We start from the raw sequence: 21,563 nt of genomic DNA, 5'->3' as shown, positions 1-21,563 counted from the left end.
AATCAAATTAATATCTTTCATTATCAAATTAAAAATTTATTTTATTTCTACTAAACGTTTTAATGTGTTTTAAATATTCAGGTCATTACATTTTAAACAATATTTATATATTATTCTAATTTTGGGTTAATTATTTTGTTATAAATAAGTTCTTTGTTTTAATTGGCTGTTTAGTAATACGCGCGCGAAAAATTTCAAACACATGTTTACACTTGACACCAGGTGGAGGTCGTGGTGATCAGACACTCTCAGTTTTCTCTTCTTTTGTAGGTGTTTCCTATCAAACAGTCTGAAAACTTCATTTTGATAAGATTATATTGATTGATTGTTTAGTAGGACCGGATTATAGGTAGGTACACAGTTACTACACTGTACACTTTACACCAATTTATGCTATCGTTGTTTGTATTCACTGTATGTAGAGTGGCTTTGGCTAGCTATTAATATATATGTTATGCGCGATTTGAACGATTTGCGCAATTTGAAATTGCGCAAAAAAATCCTTGCGCAATTTGAAATTGCGCAAAGAATTCTTGCGCAATTTTAAATTGCGCAAGGATTTTTTTGCGCAATTTCAAATTGCGCAATCAACTTGCGCAATTTCAAATTGCGCAAGAAAATCTTTGCGCAATTTTAAATTGCGCTGCACAATTTGTAAATTGCGCAAGATAGTTCTTGCGCAATATGACACCTTTGCGCAATTTGAAAACGAACTGTAAATTTTTCCATACATGGCTATGCTAGGCCTAGGCAGAGGAGTTTAAAATTTAGTATTTTATTATATAAATAAGACCATTTCAATGAAGATAATGTTTAATACTCACTTTTTAAGTTTTTAATATTAGTTTAAGCTAGGCCATGTAACCTAGTCAGTATCAGTAGTCCAGACCCTAGCTAGGCTAGAGTAGTATAGCCGACCGCCCGCGCCGCGCCCGCCTGGTGGAACACCACCGCTTCGTTTTCCTTCGTCGGTTCTTCGACGGTATGCTAACTTATAACAATATTTGCACTACTAAAATAAGGAAATGCGATATTTATCTTTAATTTTGAATCATTCTTAGAAATTACTATAAAAATATGGGTGTGCATGATTTCACAATCTGTCGAAAAACCTTGCGCAATTTGCAGATTACTTGCGCAATTTAATACGTTGCTTGCGCAATTTGAAACACAATTTCAATTCAAATTGCGCAAGGATTTTTTTTGCGCAATTTCAAATTGCGCAAATCGTTCAAATCGCGCATAACATATATATAGGCTCTAGCTTCTAACTAGGCCTACTAAGTACTAGCTACTACTACTACTAGGCTTACATTATTACTTTCCTATGCATACTTCTACTCTAGTAGACTGACGTACTACCTACCCAGCAGCCTACTGTTCTGGGAAGGGGTGGGAGAGTCCCAAAGATGCTTTGCCGAGCTGACTAATCAGTCTGTGCCACTCTGTAGAGTGAGGTATTTATTGAAAACCCACTTAACTTGTAGTTGTAAAATTTCTTTAAAACTTGATTGTATTTTGTAATACTTCTACTTTTTAATTTACACTATCATGCACAATAAAAAATTCAGTCATCAAGCAAGACCATAGCGTATGACAAGCTGTGCTGAGGGATTGGGGGTTTGTGGTGAAAACTGAAAATTTCAGCTTTATCTGCTTTATGCTGGATACGGCGCTGTAAAGTCTTCACTGAATATTCACATTTTATTTACTGTCTTTTTTCTTTAGAGTTGGACTCATGGCTTCACAACCAGCAGCATCATCCACATCACATACAACGCCACCTTCGTTAGACAATGATTATGGATATGGTGATGTCAACTTTGACCCAATTCCTGATCGCAAATACCACTGTCCAATCTGCCTGTCGGTTATGAAGAACCCTGTACAGACAAAGTGCGGCCATAGGTTTTGTCAAGCCTGCATACTTCGAATAAGCCGGTTAGATGAGAGGTATGACAGGGGCGGATCCAGGATTTCTGAAAGGGGGTGGAGGGAAACTGTAGAGAGTCCACACAAACTCAACTCTACCATGGTTGGGGCGCAATGGCGAAGCGAATTTTGTTAAATGACCCCTACATAGTCGGAAATGGTATTCTCAAACGTAAAATTCATGATAAATGGAACCTATAGTTCGCTGGAAATGACACTCGCATATCATGTTAACAATCAGCAAAATGATCATAGTCTACTTTTTTCGCTGGTGTACATGCGACAAGGGATAACATTGTTTGTTCAATGCGAATATCAGGGGGAAGTCCCAGATGATACTCTGAACAGTTCAAAAAGTGACATGACTTCCAGTGTTAACCTTGTTATGTTAAATAATGTAAATAGTAAAAAAGCGTGTTTTAGGCCATATAAAAAAAAACAACAGTTGATCGTCCCCGCCCGCATGCTTTTTTCAGGCCGCATCAATTTTTATTTTATTTTTTATTTCGATATTTTGTATATAAAACATTGATTTATGTTGTACCTTTGTCGAAAGCTGGGCCTAGCTCTTTCTTTTTTCGTGATCCACAGCCGTCGGGAGCCATCAATACACATCGTCGACTGCGATAAATTTGAGGTCATATTCTTTGATTATAGGTCAGCGCTGATAGAGGTATCACTGCCGTTGAATGTATGAATATTTGAATTACACTCATCATGGGTATAATATTTTACATAAACGTCTGGATCTAATTAGAATTTTCACAGCCGCTATATGCTCGCTACTCCTTAAAAATGTTGCCGTGAAGCAAAAAACGACTGGATTTGGAGAACGTTTACGATTGCTCCATCAATGCACCACATGTTTTCGGTTCTACCTTGTTTCTATCACTATATTCTATACATTTGAGTTACAGTATACACTATTAATATTTATAATTATTGGTTCCTTGGTAGGCCTACTTTTTAGTCCTTTTATCAATTGTTACATAATAAATTGATATAGGATAGTATTAGTAGGATACTGCTAAACTAGATTGTAGTAGATAAACAACATGGTTTTTATTTGTGTTTCGATTCGGACTTCAACAAAAATCGTGAAGCTTGGTATTGGTATGCGAGAACGGTGTAGTGGACGGCCGACGTACTCTCGCAGACATTTTCTCTGATTTTGCAGGCGGCGAATTCGATCAAGGTGGACCGATAGGAGACCAATACCAAACTACGGAGGTGAGTAATTGTTCGGTAAAAATGTTCATATAGAAGTAACAAAACTGTAGGCTAGCATATTGTCGCGAGAGAGTGTAGAGTTTGCCTATCCATAGAGGGGCGAATCGACCCGGCTGGGTTGAAACCATGGTTGAAACTGTCCCATATATATAGGCTAGATGTTTACGGACGTGTTCGGGTACATGACCCACGTCCTGTTTTAAAATATGTGTGTATGCATTGATATTCCCTCACTTTTTGGATGTCATATAATATCATATTATATTATTGTCATGTTCAGAATTCTTTCAACACAACTGAATTTACCATATTTACCTACTCTTTTTCATTCTTTATTCTAGTGTGAAGAATGCCTCCAAGTGGTGAGTATGTTATGCAGCACATGTTCTGAAGCGTGACCAAAGGCAGCTCTTGGAACGAGAACTGGACACACTGTCGTATTCATATGGAACTTGTTTTCAAGACATCCTGGGAGAGGACGATTCTATTGTTTTTGTCAATGACAAAATGACATGTGCCCTGCCTATCGAAGCAGCTTATTACATAACATTCACAGACCCCCTGTGCTTTTATTGTGGAACTGAGCACAATTTATCAATTGAGAACATGAATTATCCACTTTATTGTAGTGAATGCAAGGAATCAGGCAAAACACCCAAAAGGAAAAACACTAGAGCATTTGTGCCACAGTAGGCTAATAATATCCAGAAGTTTGATATAAAGTCAGTGTACAAAAAGGACTTTTATTGTGACCCCCTGATAAAATAAAAAAAAATGTGTATTTTAATATTTGCTGTTCTGTATACTTATGTTTGTTTAGACATCTTACAGTACTTACCATATTTATTTGAATTGTCAGGAAGGGTGTATGCGAGGGGTGGGAGTGATTTTTATTCATAGCGGCATGTTTATTCAAGAAAATACGGTAGTGAGTCGCCATCTTGAAAAAATAAAAAATAAAAAATAAAAAGAGCCTCTTCCTTCCTTTTTTTAGAAAACCAGGACGATCAACTGTTGTTTTTTTTTACATGGCCTTAAGGCTTTAGGCCTAAATGACGACAACAATGGTGCCCCCCTCTGTGAAAGACAAAATTAGCACGGCACTGTAACAATGTGTTTTAATAAGAATTTATTTACTCTTGCGCTTTTTCCCAATTTGTTTTCGTTATAGTAAGATAATTTTGTTTGGGTCCAGATTTATAGTGCAGGGGTGCGCCCCCTAAATCCGCCACTGTATTACATCACCACTTGATCCCTTAATTAATAATTATGACATCATAACTCCCCAATTATTATCTAACAATGTTGATTTAAACTGAAAATGGTTTTTTTTCTTTCATCATCCATAGAACACGCAATTATACTAAGTGTCCAGTTGATAACACTTGGTTCTATATAAATATTGATGTAAGTATAGTTTATATCATATTTGATTCTGTTTAGGTGCAACAGAAAAAACTTGTGTATGTATTAACTGGCTCTTTGATGGTCAATAATCAATCATCAATTACATTTACATTTTTTTGTCTAGTTATTTGATGATGTAGCAATCAAAAGAGAAATATTAGGTTTAAAATGTGTATGCAATAATCAACCCAATGGCTGCCAGTGGAAAGGAGAGCTGCTTTACCTGGAGGTAAGGCAAGGTTCAGTCATCTATCCATCAAACTACACCATCACCTCTACATACATATACATAGTTACTTCATTGTGTTTGTAATATACCACTTTTGGAGACTTTTAATGGAATTATATAATATCAGCTTCTGTAAATGTACACTCGCATACAGTTTGAACCATATTATTAGGAACACAAGAATACGTGTGATTTCAGTATCATACCCTGCCCTAATGGATGCGATCAGCAATGCCTTCGACGAGAGAGGTCAACCCACCTAACGAACTGCCCACTACGAACTGTTCAGTGTTCACAATGCTGCGATGATGTTGTTGCAAAAGATTTAACTGTAAGTAAATTATGTTTCTCTTCTTTTTTTTCAAGTAGAAAAAATACAATTTTTTTTGGAAGATGATGAAATAAATCTACCACCCTAATCCCACTAGTTTGGTTTATTTCAAGTAAGTGACCGTAGTCCCTGATTGGTATTTAAGATTTAAGTTATTTGGTAGATTATTGCTATATTATAACATTGGCTGCAATTTTCTTTTTAATATTTTAGCGTCATCAACTCCTACATTGCCCTAAACTGCCAGTGTCTTGTTTTTTGTGTGGCAGAAACGACATTCTCCGAGAAGAGGTAAGTGAAACTATTCGTGGGCACTCACGGTACTTACGTGTGGTTTTACCATCCCACATACAATTTTACTAGTCCAAACTAATATTTATATACATTTATGCTATTGTTATAATATAATATGTTTTTTTTAGATACCTAAGCATATGAGGGTGGATGGTACTTGTCCAAATACATTAGTTCCTTGTAATTATAGTGTACTTGGCTGCAATGCAAAAGTAAGTTCCTTTACTCAGTTTGTTATTTGTTTTAAGGCCTTCCAGTCACCCTAATATACCTGTCAACTCTCATGCATAATTCACACGGATGAGGGCCGATTTGTTATACCTCACATGTACGTGGCTATTTCTCGCGCATCTATAAAAACATTGTTTTGAAATTAGCTTGCCTAATTTGAAGTAAAAGAGTCTAGGACTGCGCATTATGTTATTAATTTGAGCATAATTCTCCTAGGCCTAAGTTTATTTGTATTTTATGGTTAATATAGTACAGGAAAACCAACTCAATAAGTCGAAAAAATAACATAGAGGGCACTATATATAATTTTAATTCAATGTCTCGTGCATTGGCCACTGAAAAAGTTGGCAAGAATACAAGAAGAATCTCTTTTTTGATTACCCATACCCACCCAAAGGTTTTCATACAGAAGCTTCCTCTCCACTCTGCTTTATATAGTCATGGTAAGGCAGATACTATGCACATGGAAACTTTATATTAACTTTTATTTTTTAGTTTCGTCGGTGTGATAAGGAGGAACATATGCAAAGAAATACATCTCAGCATTTAGCATTAATGTCAGATAAACTTTTGATACAGACCTCAATTATCCAAAAACAGAGCAATGAAATAGAAGAACTGACAAGGACACAAGCAAGGTGACAACAACAATAATATATTATTTGGAAAACAAAAAGAGAAACACATTATTTGTTAATATATCTATACAGTCAACTCTCGCAATACCGGACTCTCTGAAAACCGGAAACTTTGCCAATACCAGACTTTTCTTAAAGTCCAAACAGTCCAAATACCAGACTTTCCCGAAAACCAGACATTGGCAAGCCCAAAGGTGTTGGGAGAGTTGACTGTATTTACCTACTTAGAGGTGCATTATCAAATTATATTTTTCTAAGTTTTTTTTTTTTTTTTTTTTCTAGCTTTAGAGAGTTGATTGAAGGCAAGGTTCTAGAAGGTATATCTGAACAAATTAGCCAAATCGAAAACAGGTAAATTATATTATTAATATTTATTAAAATGACTCGACATGTGATGTAATTAAAAGGGCCTTTGGCCAAGCAACGCATCAATAGAGTAGTTATTGTGTGCCCAAAAATAAAATAAACAAAACATACCAGTAAAAGTTAACCAGGAGTTAAGTGGAATGGACACACCCATTTTAGTTTTGATACAGCCTTGTTTAACAAAAGTACTAATCTCACCTAATTTATAATAATACTGTACAAAGAAATTTTATTATATTCTTGAGCAGCTAAATATAATGTTAAATGAATGCATGTGTTAACTGTATTGAAAAATTAATAATATGAGTAACCCACCTAAAGCTCTGCTACACTATCAAACTTTATCGCCCGTATTCTTAAACCGGACTTTAGTCGTAGTTCGAGCTAAAACTAACAAAATGACGTCATTTTAATTCATAAACCGAACTTCAACTAAATCGCCGACTAATTCAGGCCAACCTCGACTAAATCGAGACGGATTTTGATTGATTTTTTTAGTCCTGGAGGGGGCAGGCTAAATGGTCGACTAAATGGTTTTTAAACGATGTTTATGAAAAACGTAACAGTCATTGAGTTGTTATATTGGCCAGATATTGAAGAATGAAATATCTATTTTTATATTAGCTTAATTAAATATACATTGGTATATGTTATAATAATGAAAATCATCTTTATTTACAACTGTATACAAATTACATAATTTTCTTCGCGCAAGTCCGACTTGAGCTACGTCACGCCATAGCGACAATGGCAGATGCGGAAATTCACCACGCGATGGAATGTTTAGGGGGCCTAGCGCTTTCTTGTCACGCTATGAAGTGCGTGGTTCGTCGCGATCATACTTTGTTGGGGGCCTAGAAAATATAAAAGTTAGCTAAATATATTTTGAAGATTTTGTTTGTTGTTAATCAAAAGTACTTCACTGTTAAATTAATACTGATCTTGTTCTAATAATTAACGATTAAAACTATTTTTCATGTATAGTCCTGATGCGTAAAAAGTGTTGTAAGAAAATGGAAAGTGATATCAATGCGCAAAATTTCGTCTGCTCCTCAAATACTCTCTTGTCATTGGCCAATGTATAGCCTTTGTTACCCAGACGTGTGCAACTCGACTAAAAGCTCGACTTCATTAAGTCGAACTGCAAACTTCGACTACTTCGTTTTTTAATCGAATTTGAAGTAATAGCTCGAACTACGACTTTTTCAAGTCGAACTTCGAACTACGACTAAAGTCCGGTTTCAGAATACGGGCGTTAGTGACAAAAAAGTGTGATGTGCCCATATATGGACATGATGTCATATCACTAGCATATTTGGGCACATCACTCTTTTTTGTAAAACTAGTTGATAGTGTTGACAGAGCTTAAAGGCCAGGTGCGGGCAAAACATTTCTATTGATCATACATTCCAATAATTATCGATCTATAGTTTCCCCTATGTTTCATTATTTGTGTTACACGAGCTTGTTGAAAATAAGCACTTTCTTATCAGTGGGGGGGGGGGGGGGGGGATAGTTCAAATTACACAGTAAAATCTCTATTCTTTTGTACACAAATTTTGTAAATAGAGAGGCATTTTAAAAAGCTATAAAAAATAAATGGTGTGGTAAAAAATGTTATCAGATGACTAAATATAGGTAATATAACTTGAATTTTACATTTCTGGTATTTTTATTCAACTTCAGATTTTGATTTTCATGCTATAGCAAAATTATCCACCGTATAACCACCATCTTTGTAGTCGCGTGGACGCGACTCTATAGTTCACTATGTCGGTCGGTCGGTGTGTCGGTCTGTCGGTCCGGTATCACTATGCGTTTTATCGCTTTCTGACCTTATCTTGATATCAGTTTAATCTAGCTAAGTCAATTTTTCACAGTATATTCCTTATGGCCAGGAATCGATGTGGTTATGTTTTCACGGTGCGGCATAAAAAATTATGCGGTCTACGCACGATTTAACGAAATCACGTTTGTAATCATATCTTCACAACCATGAATCACAATTAAATAAAATTTGGTACTCATAAATTTCAGGGCATAAATCATCATATGGCAATACAATTACGTGCGTAGCGCATGTAACGCATGCGTACGCGCGCTTAAAATTTTCAAAATTTTATTTGCGATGAAATAAGAGTACGTTTCAGGCAATTTTAAGCGTTTACAAAATTGCCATGAGTGCGCAGATTTTTGCGCGTTAAATGTTATTGCACACTCTTTTTGCCCGATTTCTGTTTTCTTGACTTACTTTTCAACTCAAAATTACGTTTTACGAGCATGTCAAAAGTGACAGGCTACGCACGTGTAAATTAAAAAAATATAAATGTTTTTAAACATTTCAACATTTTTAAACATGTTCAGTAATTTGGGTCAGTTGGTAGGTTGGTCGGTCGGTCGGTAAACACTAATAAGCAAGCGACTGCAACCATCTATATGGCCTTGTTTCACCTACTAGTGTAACACTCTGACCATCAGGTCAACAACCCTTTTTCACTATTTCTCCCTACTCCATCTATTAACATTCCTAGTGGTTTCTTCCTATCCCTAGGTACTCTTTGTTCACTCTCCTATAACCCACATCCTTAATCAATTACTATTTCCTCATCATCATGGAATGTTCCCTTTACTAAATAGTCCCCTCCCAGTACATGCATATTAATTAGGACCGTTCCTTAAAATATGGATGCACTGGTAAGAGGAGAGAAGGAAAAGAGCTTGGTAGAATAAAACATTTATAATAGAGAGAAGAAAAGGTATGTAATATAGCCAGAACAGACTGTATTACATTGCATATTTAAATAAAACTGTATCTGACCAAACCATATTTGCTGTTGGTACATTTTGTGACTGTGTGAAATCCTGCCACTGAGATTATATGGTATAGTATGGTATAGCTACGGGGGCTGTAGCCCCCTAGTCGGGGAGCCCCCACGTCGGGGGGAACGCGAGTACTTTTCGTCGGGGAATATAATATAAAGTAAAAATCATTCGCGTTCACTTCGTAGCTTCAGCGACTAGAAAACCGCGAAGTTCCATTTTTGTTAAGTACGTCGGAGGGCTATTACACTTATATTATGCATGCATTATTGCCAGTGATCTAATAAACAATAGGTATGCACTTGTCTGGCGGTGTCCCTTTGTACGAATCGTTTAACATTGGGCCTGGCCCATTGCGGTTTACGCTTGATATCATGTTCCACCCAGGGACCAGAATGTGTACTGTAGTTACTTTCCAGGCGAAGTTTACTGACGCGTTACGTCGTGTACTGTGTATCGACAGCAAAAGGGTACGAATTATCTTCGCGATCTATTTTATTGTTCGTATGTTCAATTTTTAAATTTACGATTACCGTCGGGTACCTACGGAAGCCCGTTCGGGCCACAAGATAACTATATTTTAAAAGCTGTTATCTGGCAGCCGCCACTTAATTATCTGGCGGCCGCCACTTAATTATCTGGCGGCCGCCACTTAATTATCTGGCGGCCGCCACTTAATTATCTGGCGGCCGCCACTTAATTATCTGGCGGCCGCCACTTAATTATCTGGCGGCCGCCACTTAATTATCTGGCGGCCGCCACTTAATTATCTGGCGGCCGCCACTTAATTATCTGGCGGCCGCCACTTAATTATCTGGCGGCCGCCACTTAATTATCTGGCGGCCGCCACTTAATTATCTGGCGGCCGCCACTTAATTATCTGGCGGCCGCCACTTAATTATCTGGCGGCCGCCACTTAATTATCTGGCGGCCGCCACTTAATTATCTGGCGGCCGCCACTTAATAATTAGTTCACGTGACATGTACCAGGGGCGCAGCCAGCAAAGAATTAAAGGAGGGGTCAACCAATATGTGAGTATTTTGCGAGCGAAGCGAGCAACAATGGGCAGGGGGCCGCCAAGGGCCCCCGGTTGGGGTCCAGGGGAAGCTTTGGCGGTCTAGGGCAATCTAGATCATTTGAATCGGTTTACGCACACACAAATATGACAATGTTAACACTAATAAACTGAAACAAAGAAAACAAAAAACAACTCTCATTTTCATTACAGAACATTTTTATATTCCAGGCTGCCACAGACAAACACTTTTTTTCTTGCTTGTTTGTTGATTTGTGTAGAGAGGCTGTAAACTCAGAGGAGGAATTATTTGAATTCCTTCCTTTTCACCAATACAAAAGTTGCATGAAATGAACGTAGAGATGCAAAAGTTTGAAAAAAGAAATTAGAATGATAGCATGGAGGGAGTGATATTATTAAATGAGAACCGTAAGGTTAGAGTTCATACACTGTGCAAGTCCAAGAAGCTATCTTGGCTCCATGTGTATGTGAGACGCTTATCATACCCAGTACATACAATATTTTGTTTAAAAATATACCTATTTTGTTCGAATGTATAGTATAGGTGATAGCTTATACATAATTGTAATAACTAACTTCTAAATTATTATCATACATTTTACGTTAGTTACTATAACGGCGCTCTTGACATCGCGTGATGCATCTTTAAACATAAGTTTGGAACATTCTTCTTGGCTTGGAGACAGAATTCGCGAATGACATTCTCTGTATTAATGTTCATGTTAAAGTGTATGTTCATGAGGCACAATCCCGAAAGCTGCTCATAAGACATGTGATTTCCCAAACAGGTTTTCGTTCTCCATAAAGTCGAAAAACTCCGCTCAGCTTCAGCAGACGTTACGGGCATAGGCCTACGCGATTAGAAGAAGTGCACGCACATTCGGAAACACATTTGGATCCGCTAATTTTACACAGTCGCTTCCATCACTGAAGCTCGGAATGAAGATGTTCGTGTCTTGGCAGATCATCGTACCAAATTCAAGTTCCTTGAAGACTTCTTCAACATTACACTTCACTATAGACTCGGGTGCTACGCCAAATATTTTAAAGCATGGCCTGTTATCGGCAGAAAAACGGGTTTTTAACTCGGTTTGTAATCAAGAAGTTGATTTGGTAATACTGCTCGGTAGTAATCTTCCACAGTATCTCCAGGATGATTTGATCTGTATTGTTGTCTCATGTTTTTATTTATTTTTTCTAAAAAAAAGGGGGGGTCAGGACCCCCGTGACCCCCCACTGGCTGCGCCCCTGTGTACGTGTATTGGATCAGAGGCGATGTTGCATATGGAACGCCATCGCTGCCTCCGACAGCAAACTTTAATTCTATTCGACTCTTTTACCATTCGGCGCATTTCTATTCGGCCCATTTACCTTTACGTTCGGCTCTTTCAGCATTCGGCTCTTTTTTATTCGGCCCATTTACCATTACGTTCGGCTCGTTTTTATTTTTTTATACGGCGCAATTAAATTCTAACCTTTTACATGGGGTCAAATGGAAGAAAATCAACGGCTGGAAATGAGTCTATGAAAAGTTACATATAGATGCAGCATGTAGAGTGTTTGGTTGGTTGAATTAAATGAATTTGATAATTAAGTGGCGGCCGCCAGATAATTAAGTGGCGGCCGCCAGATATTTAAGTGGCGGCCGCCAGATAAAAGCTTTTAAAATATAGTTAACTTGTGGCCCGAACGGGCTTCCGTAGGTACCTGAACCTGAAATAGACGTTTTTCACTGTAGGCTCGGCCAACATTACTAAACAAAAAACATGCCATTTTCGTTTAGCCAACATCTTATTATAGCTAAGTTATTACATTTCCAATGTCCTGTATGTCATGAACTGCTCATTCATCTGGGAAATAAACTGATTTCCCCGACGGAAAATGGTCTACCCGTGTGGACGCATTCCCCTCCAAATAAAAGGTAAAAAGGGTAACTTGTTTAGGCCTCTATGTCTGAATTTTTTTTAAGTATAGGTGTAATTTTTGAAGACCTGCATCTCTAGTTTTCAAAATTGTCTTAGCTCAACTGTCCCCAATTATAGAGCTGGTCATGTATACTTACCATACATTTTGTTTCATATTTCGATGTACAATATACAATCAGTGCATTGAACCTAGAGCTATATTTTTTTCAATTTTTTTTTATATCCATGGTAGGGCTGGTTCTGGAGACGTACCGGTATATATCTTGTTTTATGCTTCGAAGTATAATAAGTTAAATTTCCGGGACCTAGCAACTCTATTTTTCAGAATGTTCTTAGCTCCACCCCAACCATGGTGGGCTGGACCTATAATTTCATTTCATATTTCAATGTTTTGCAGGGACCTAGCAGCTCTATTTTTGACAATTTTCTTAGCTCTGGTTCTGTAGACTTATAATTTCGTTTCATTTATCAATATGGGCCTATAAGTGCAATTTCCAGGTACCTAGCAGGTCTACTTTTCACAATTTTCTTAGCAGCTCAACCCTAATGGTAGGGCTGGTCCTGGAGCCTTATATATTTTGTTTCTTTTTTTCGAAATACTATAATCCAATATCCGGGGACCTAACAACTGGGTGTGTAGAAAGCGACGACCTCGAATTGGACGACCCCAACGACCCGGGCGACCTCGAATTGGACGACCTAGAATTGGACGACCCATAACACGAAACCGACGACCCTAGCCTAGCCTAGGCCTAAGTGTGGTATAACATCCCGAAGCCGAACATAGCCAAAGATCTTTAAACCATACCTTATATAATACTCGCAAGCAAGCAATTGATTGAAAAAATACAGAAATATCGCCATTTCATACTAAATGTGTCGACACGAACAAACGAACAGATTTGGAACGCAAAGAGTGCATCATTAAAACTGCATTCGACTCGATTAGCACACGAAATACCAGGTCAAAACGGCCCCTTTTTCAGCGGTGGGTGAGAAGGTTTGACCGTATACAATGCATGTGTGAAATGTAAAGCTTTCTTATGGCCCTCCCAATGCACATGTTCGCAACACGCTGCTTGGTAGGCCTATAGTGTTCGTTATAAGACGAGATGTAATTATACGTCCATGGTTTAACCATGTAATGTATAATATTTATTTCTTTTTAATTTATTTTTAATATGTCGAATGCAGTTTTAATGATGCACTCTTGGCGTTCCATATCTGTTCGTTTGTTCGTGTCGACACATTCAGTATGAAATGGCGATATTTCGGTATTTTTTCAATCAATTGCTTGCTTGCGAGTATTATATAAGGTATGGTTTAAAGATCTTTGGCTATGTTCGGCTTCGGGATGTTATACCACACTTAGGCTAGGCTATAGGGGTCGTCGGTTTTGTGTTATGGGTCGTCCAATTCTAGGTCGTCCAATTCGAGGTCGCCCGGGTCGTTGGGGTCGTCCAATTCGAGGTCGTCGCTTTCTACACACCCCCTAACAACTCTAGTTGTTTAAATGTCCTTAGCTCCATCTCAACCTCGGTGGGCTTGTTCTCTGATAGACTTGTAATTTCGTTTTATATATCAATGTATAATTGCAATTTCCGGGGACCTAGCAGCTCTATTTTTCAAAATTTTCTTACAGATCAGACCATGGATATCTCGCGCATTTACAATTTTCGCACCCCCAGACAGCAACCTGCCTACGTCTCTGCGATTATAACGATATACCTCTTGGCCCGTGGGTAGGTTTTACGTTCGCGTATATTTTCTATGATAGGCATATTGAACTTTAAAAACTTCATTTTTAAATTTGAAAGAATGGATTTACACAGTCATCGTACCGGACCTCTTGCAATGTGTTTTTCACACAGTATTTTATTTATGTACCATACAAAATTGAAAAAATTGGCTACCCTAAATCTGATTCAAACGGCCTCAAATTACGCTATAACGTGTTGCTTCCCTTGGCGGCCCCCTGGCCCCCAGCCAAGTAATGCTCGCTTCACTCGCATAGCCCCCCCGTCTGGGAATTTAGCCCCCGCGTCGGAAAGATCCTGGCGCCACCCCTGTACAATTAACCAGATATTGTATTTAAAATTCATGCTTGTACCTGAGCTTTAAGCAAGTTATTCATGAGAATGAAAAACACTTTGATTGAATTAACTTACATGTGACAGATTTGCTCATACTGTAGATTAGATAAATGTTTGGTATAAATTCAGGCATAGACTGAGAAACTCTAAACCGCTCAGTGATATACTGGAAATTAATCAATTTTTAAATGGTGAAGATGAGAAAAATTAGAAAAAGCTCTCTAAAACTACTTAAAAATACATATAATTATTACAACTGATGCACTATATTAGATAAAATGTAGTACCTCAATTTGAATTTTGAATTGAATATACTATAATAATTATTTTTCAATCTTTTTGTACACATGTTATAATTTCTGTTGTTTTTATCTTTACAGAATAAAGCCATTGGAAAAATTTATGTTAAAACTGCCTACTGAAGACCAGTAATTGTTTCTGGGTGTGACAAATCACATTAAACAATTAACTTTATTGTTGCTACTAATTGCTATATTGTATTCTCAAATGTTAGGAGTGGCTGCTAGATACAATAGAACATATGAAAAAGAAGAGAACTATTCTACAATGCCATTGCCCGTTGTAATTAGCCCGCCCATGGGCAAAGTGAAAATAAAAAGGAACTTACAAGTGTAAAAACGTGAATTTATGAACATTTGTATATAGTTGCCATAGTAATTAGTATATTTACTGTCACGTTGTTAAAGTGTATTGTTTGATTCATTCCATCCTGTTTCGAGACCATTGTTGTATTGTAATTTGTTTTGGTTTTGTGAAAATGTAACTGTAAATTGACTTTTTTCAATACACGTTACTATAATTGAAAGTAAAATACCAAAAAAATCTTGTGTTGTGCAATTGCTTGTATTCAATCGTTTTGTATTTCCAATCTGTTTCCATTTGTGCTCTGCAACAAGTTATTTATATTTACCATATATTGTAATTTAGAAAAGAGCATTTCATTATTTTGTCAAAGATCATGTGTTAAACTTGTGCTTTCCTGAAAAAGGTCATATTTTTCTAAAAAGTCTTTGAAAAAATTTAAGAAATAAAGTCAAGTATTAAAAAGAATATTAAAGAATTTAGGATATTATTTTTTTAAATTTTATTTGCCGATTTTGTGTTTCAGGTATAATTTTGTAAAACCAGAAAATTGTAAATAAAAATATTAAATCAGAGTGCTATATGGTCATTCCAGAAATAAAGTTATTTTTAAATGAATATGATGTGTCGTTTGTTTTGTGTTTGTTTTTAAATTGATTTAAAATAAACCATCAAATAATTTAATTAGGCCTACATCTTTTTGATATAAGGTGTTTTTTGCATGATGTGGATACTATACTGGAGATGTTCCGGCGTTTGTTTAAAAAATCAACATAATAATTTTAAGAATCAGTAGTAAAACATAATCATCCGGGCCAGGCATAGCACATGAATTCTAAAGTGTGCTGTGATATACTGAAATAATATAATTAATTTATATAAGCATGGAGCTATAAAATTACCTCCTCCGTGTTATATACAGACAGTAGGCCTATAAGTTTTTAGATATTCAAAATGTTGAATTCAGAGTTGTATGCTGCACCAGGCCAGGTATAAAAATAATTATTTTTATACCTCCCTGGTGCAACGACGTCAGATGATTAATTATTTTGACAAAACTTTCATCTTTTTATAAAAAAAATTGTCTCCCAACAAACTGAAACAAATTGTAGATGATAAAACTGTGAATATACCATGAGATGATGGATGTTGAATGTGATTCAGTTACTTAATTTAGTGTGCAAAACGCCTAAATTCATTCATTCATTCATTCATCTTTTATTTCGGAAAAAAATTCTCCATATAGGTTTAGAGTTATATAATCAATTTGAAAAATAAATAATTATTATTTGACATTAAAATGGCACATTATACATCAATAACTTAATTTTTTTAGTTGTACAATAATTAAAATCTAAAATATAGATAATTTATGCTTTTTCATGGCTTGGTGGTGGAGGATCGAATGAATCAATCTGAATTTCAACCAGAAATGAAACCCAATGTTAAAACATAGGCAATTTCTACAACGTTGATTTTCGTATACTTGAGCTTGAGTACAAAATGAGCTCCTGCCAGTACGCGCAACAAGCCAATCAGATTCTTCATATTCTATCCACTCAGATAACGAGTTATAATTAGCCCCGCCTACAAATTGAATAATGAAGTAATTATTCATGAGCTATCAGAAATTGCGCCAGGTGTGACGTAATCCGGCTATAAATATCCGCGATTTTTTGTATTCGTTTTGAGTGTTTGAATATTCGTCGTTGAGAAAGGTAGAAGTATCTGGGTGAAAAGGTATGTTATAATATGACCGCTTATATACTAAAACTGAATGATTTACTTCGTTCGTATACTATAGATAAATTAAGAATACTGTTTAGTTGTATATAGCGTTTTCGTTAAATTTTAGATTTAAATAGTTTGTTAAAAACATTATTTTTGAAAGCGCATTTTTGCAAACGGAACAACAACGGCGCAATTGACAGAATATATAATTAACCGCCTCGTGGCGGGCTTTCAGGTCAATCAACGGTCATAATGCCGTTTAGAGAAAGAGTTTCATTAGCTGGTCTCTTGTGCATACGCAAGGCTGGGCCTAACGGTGGTGACTAGGCCTAGAGGGCGATTATGTTTTTTTAATTTTGTCAAATTATTTATTTCAGTTTTTAAAAATGGCTCGTACAAAGCAGACTGCCCGTAAATCTACTGGAGGAAAAGCTCCCCGAAAGCAGCTGGCCACAAAGGCTGCCAGGAAGAGTGCACCATCTACTGGAGGAGTTAAAAAACCTCACAGATACAGGCCAGGAACAGTCGCTCTGAGAGAAATCAGAAGGTACCAAAAAAGTACCGAATTACTCATCCGTAAATTGCCATTCCAGCGTTTAGTTCGTGAGATTGCTCAGGATTTCAAAACTGATCTTAGATTCCAGAGTGCTGCAATTGGTGCTCTTCAGGTATTTACAATTCTTATTTCGCATTTGTGGTCCAATAATATAAATCCTTTATGATAACCAGTATAAATTTTGCTAAATTTTAACCCATATATTTTTCTTATTTCAGGAAGCCAGTGAAGCATACTTGGTCGGTTTGTTTGAGGACACTAACTTGTGCGCAATTCATGCTAAGCGTGTAACGATTATGCCAAAGGATATCCAGCTGGCTCGAAGAATCCGTGGTGAGAGAGCCTAAGATCGCTGCTGCTGCAACATAATGACCTCAATTGACTTTTTGATAAATATATATAGTAATAAAAAAACCTGTACAGAATGTCGTGATTATTGATATAAAATGCTAAACTGACCAAACTAGATTTGTTTACGCAGTTCTGCTAACCAGTGCCGGTCACAGCATTTTCAAGATTTTAGCATTGTAAACATTTTATTCTCGCGATTCCTCGTTTTAATGTGCGTTATTATGACCATACTAATTGCTTGGATTTTATTTTTAGTTAGCTTTCGTGTAAAATATAGTAAAGTAGCGTTAAAATATTTTGTAAATTTGAAAAACTGGTATCTTTAGATAAAAAACATTTTTACAAGTCTAGATTAGAAATGACAATCAATTTTGGAATAATGTACAATTTTAACTTATTTTGCATACATCAGGTTATCAGTACTGGAGTAGGTTTGTCAGAATGGCACTTAGAAACTGTGCATTTGTGAAGGAAGAAAAAACCAGTAATAAATGTTTAAAACTGATTTGTCTTTTCTTAATTTTTGGATGTGTACCCCTGGCACAATTGTTCACCCAGAATACAATACAAAAGTACTGTACTTGGGATATAAATGCTGTACTTTACTACAGCATACTTTTTTGGAAATTGTGTGTGTATATGTGTAGACAAGAAAGGACCTTCAACGACAGAAAATAGAAAACCTCGTAAAATCATAGAAATCCCTTTAATGGTACAGTAATAGCATAATCTAACTACTGTATTTTAAAGTCCCTAAAAATATACAGTGGTACAACCCACCATCATATGGAACGCCTCCTCTGCCTTCAGTTCACATTTATCATGCAGTACACACCAATCGTCATGCAGTACACACCAATCGTCATGCAGTACACACCAATGGTCATGCAGTACACACCAATCGTCATGCAGTACACACCAATCGTCATGCAGTACACACCAAACATCATGCAGTACACACCAATCGTCATGTAGTACACACCAATCGTCATGCAGTACACACCAATGGTCATGCAGTACACACCAATTGTCATGCAGTACACACCAATCGTCGTTCACATTTATCATGCAGTACACACCAATCGTCATGCAGTACACACCAATCGTCATGCAGTACACACCAAACATTATGCAGTACACACCAATTGTCATGCAGTACACACCAATCGTCATGCAGTCAAATATTGCGTAATTTATACCGCCACCTATCGACAAAATCGAATATCACGTGAGGTTTATTAGACGGCTGTAAAACTAAGACTATTTAAACTTCTTTTATGGAATTCAATAATTGCAATGGCCTCCTAGCCGCGCCTGTGTCTCGCATAATAAATTATTGTATATATAAAAAACAGAGCATTCACAGAGATGTGTAGCGGTTAAAATAAGTACAGTATGTCAAACATAAAAGAAATCTTAGAGTCGATGGCCTAGTTTTACAGCCGTCTAATAAACGTCACGTGATATTCGATTTTGTCGATAGGTGGCGGTATAAATTACGCAATATTTCACTGCATGACGATTGGTGTGTACTGCATGACGATTGGTGTGTACTGCATGACAATTGGTGTGTACTGCATGACCATTGGTGTGTACTGCATGATGTTTGGTGTGTACTGCATGACGATTGGTGTGTACTGCATGATGTTTGGTGTGTACTGCATGACGATTGGTGTGTACTGCATGACCATTGGTGTGTACTGCATGACGATTGGTGTGTACTGCATAACCATTGGTGTGTACTGCATGATAAATGTGAACGACGATTGGTGTGTACTGCATGACCATTGGTGTGTACTGCATGACCATTGGTGTGTACTGCATGACCATTGGTGTGTACTGCATGACGATTGGTGTGTACTGCATGATAAATGTGAACTGAAGGCAGAGGAGGCGTTCCATACCATCACAATAAGATCTGTATCTTAGTTTTCTAGACACCCAAAACATGTGTGTACATACACTTCGTCTAGTCCTATCTGTAGTGTACAGTACTGTAAAATTTGATTATTGATGCAATTTTCATCAAATTTGTATTGTACAGTATATGAATGCTTAAAAATGCCACAATCATTTTGTTAAATAATGTTTTTATTGCCTTTCTACTTTCTACAAAATGTACTGTAGTAATAGTTAAATTTTATTAATAAATAATACTGTACTGCATGTACAGTATCATGAAAGTTCTGCTTTTGTATCTTTTTGGGTTTTCTCCTCTTCATCTTCCTTTGAATTTGTTGAACCAGGCACCAGAGGAAAATGATCGTAAAATTCGCCAGATAACTTTTTGTCAATTTCAGTCTCTTCACGAACAAAAATCCAAATCAAAGCAGCAATGCCCAACACACAAATTGGCAACACCTTCTTCAATGGCCGTTTGTGTTTGGCACCAAATGATTCACTAACACGCATTGTTGAAGCCTTGGTTTTTGTATAAGCAAGCGGCCTACTTGGATCCTCGTCATCTTCTGGTGTATTTTTACAGTAACTGTTTGCAGATGTTGCCAGAGAGTTTGTGCTTAGTCTGGTTAGGGATCTTCCATGCTTACAAATTTGATGAAGTGCTTTAAACCTAGAGAAATAGAAAAATTGTACCACAGTACTATATTTATTACATACAGTATATACTGAGCAGTTGTCCTGTATGCTGTACATGTCTGGATCATTTATCCAGACAGAAAATCATGCACAGACAGGGCCGGGAGGAGGAGGAGCGCATGATCACGGTATATTTATACATTATATAACAAGACAAAAACAATTGCTAAAAGCCAGCCATTCTTCTATACAAACAAATAACAATAATATATCATACTGATTTATATCGGAAAGAAGTACCACGTGCATGTAGGATTTTAGGCCTAGGTTCTCTACCGTATAATAATTAATATTGAGTTGAGGTATAAGCGGGCGGCGGCTAGGCCGGGTGGTGTCCGCTTCATCTCGTCGCGGTCATGTTGATTTGTACGGAAGAAACGCACGTGTGTTTGTGCTTGATGGTTATGTACGGATAAATATTATGTTTCCAAAGAAACGTAGGTACACATATATTACCTAATTAATAACATAGATGAGCGTTGGATAAAATAAACAATATTCAAACCACTGAATCTTCGATGTGAAGTTAGGCCTACCGACTGAAAATAGTCATTTCACTTTTTTGTGATGATTGGTAAATTGTGTTTGCTCCCCTCTTTAGTTTCCATTGAAATCATAGACGTGTAAATACGTCGTCAAAATGGCTTGTGTCAAGCTAGCCGACAATAAGCCAGCCGACAATAAGCCAGCCCACTTTTATTTTTTCCAGCCGACAATAACTATGAAACGCCGTTTGTGTATTTTTCACATTTTCAGTATTTAAGGTTTTTATAGTATTAGAAATTCAATATTTGTGAGAAAATGGCGGATTGCTCCTGGGAGTCACTTGGTGGAATTATATTAGGGTACCTACTTAGTCGTCCAGTATAAGTTAGGGTGGGACCACTGGTCCCGTTTACTCAGCCCTCATCTTTTAAATCTGAGTGTAACTCAATTCCGATTTTTAATATTATAGTGAAATTTGATACTGTATTTGTGAGAAAATGGCGGATTGCTCCTGGGAGTCACTTGGTGGGATTATACTAGGGTGCCTCCTTTGTCGTCCAGTATAAGTTAGAGTAGGACCGCTGGTCCTGTTTACTCAGCCCTCATCTTTTAAATCTGAGTGTAACTCAATTACGATTTTTAATATTATAGTGAAATTTGATACTGTATTTGTGAGAAAATGGCGGATTGCTCCTAGGAGTCACT

General features: G+C 36.9%; 3 protein-coding genes and 1 pseudogene across 3 annotated transcripts; 3 read left to right on the top strand and 1 right to left on the bottom strand.

Moving 5' to 3' along the window:
• Positions 1-222: 222 nt before the first annotated feature.
• On the top strand, positions 223-15,450 carry LOC140047973 (TNF receptor-associated factor 6-like). Its single transcript, XM_072093009.1, has 10 exons — positions 223-349; positions 1,729-1,953; positions 4,512-4,569; positions 4,694-4,798; positions 4,971-5,129; positions 5,343-5,420; positions 5,552-5,635; positions 6,150-6,292; positions 6,575-6,643; positions 14,914-15,450. The coding sequence occupies exons 2-10, from the start codon at positions 1,739-1,741 to the stop codon at positions 14,963-14,965; spliced, it is 963 nt and encodes a 320-aa protein (XP_071949110.1). The 5' UTR covers positions 223-349; positions 1,729-1,738; the 3' UTR covers positions 14,966-15,450.
• On the top strand, positions 2,631-4,157 carry LOC140047965 (uncharacterized; annotated as a pseudogene).
• A 1,307-nt stretch (positions 15,451-16,757) lies between the features above and the next one.
• Positions 16,758-18,279, top strand: LOC140062183 (histone H3.3A). Its single transcript, XM_072108273.1, has 3 exons — positions 16,758-16,876; positions 17,245-17,535; positions 17,642-18,279. Exons 2-3 carry the CDS (start codon positions 17,254-17,256, stop codon positions 17,768-17,770), a joined length of 411 nt encoding a protein of 136 aa, XP_071964374.1. The 5' UTR covers positions 16,758-16,876; positions 17,245-17,253; the 3' UTR covers positions 17,771-18,279.
• Positions 18,280-19,622: 1,343 nt separating this feature from the next.
• Positions 19,623-20,983, bottom strand: LOC140047955 (uncharacterized). Its single transcript, XM_072092988.1, has 2 exons — positions 20,829-20,983; positions 19,623-20,346 (listed from the first exon to the last, which is right to left on the bottom strand). The coding sequence occupies exons 1-2, from the start codon at positions 20,840-20,842 to the stop codon at positions 19,950-19,952; spliced, it is 411 nt and encodes a 136-aa protein (XP_071949089.1). The 5' UTR covers positions 20,843-20,983; the 3' UTR covers positions 19,623-19,949.
• Between the last annotated feature and the right edge of the window lie 580 nt (positions 20,984-21,563).

This window comes from Antedon mediterranea, chromosome 1 (genome assembly GCF_964355755.1).
Source record: "Antedon mediterranea chromosome 1, ecAntMedi1.1, whole genome shotgun sequence".
Taxonomy (NCBI): Eukaryota; Metazoa; Echinodermata; class Crinoidea; order Comatulida; family Antedonidae; genus Antedon; species Antedon mediterranea.
This window is presented reverse-complemented; position numbering and strand designations above follow the sequence as displayed.

Coding starts and splice junctions, on each gene's coding strand:
- LOC140062183 (XM_072108273.1), top strand. CDS start 17,254: ATGGCTCGTACAAAGCAGACTGCCCGTAAATCTACTGGAGGAAAAGCT. Junction 17,536..17,641: donor CTGCAATTGGTGCTCTTCAG/GTATTTACAATT, acceptor TTCTTATTTCAG/GAAGCCAGTGAAGCATACTT.
- LOC140047973 (XM_072093009.1), top strand. CDS start 1,739: ATGGCTTCACAACCAGCAGCATCATCCACATCACATACAACGCCACCT. Junction 4,570..4,693: donor GGTTCTATATAAATATTGAT/GTAAGTATAGTT, acceptor TTTTTTGTCTAG/TTATTTGATGATGTAGCAAT. Junction 6,644..14,913: donor ATTAGCCAAATCGAAAACAG/GTAAATTATATT, acceptor TTATCTTTACAG/AATAAAGCCATTGGAAAAAT.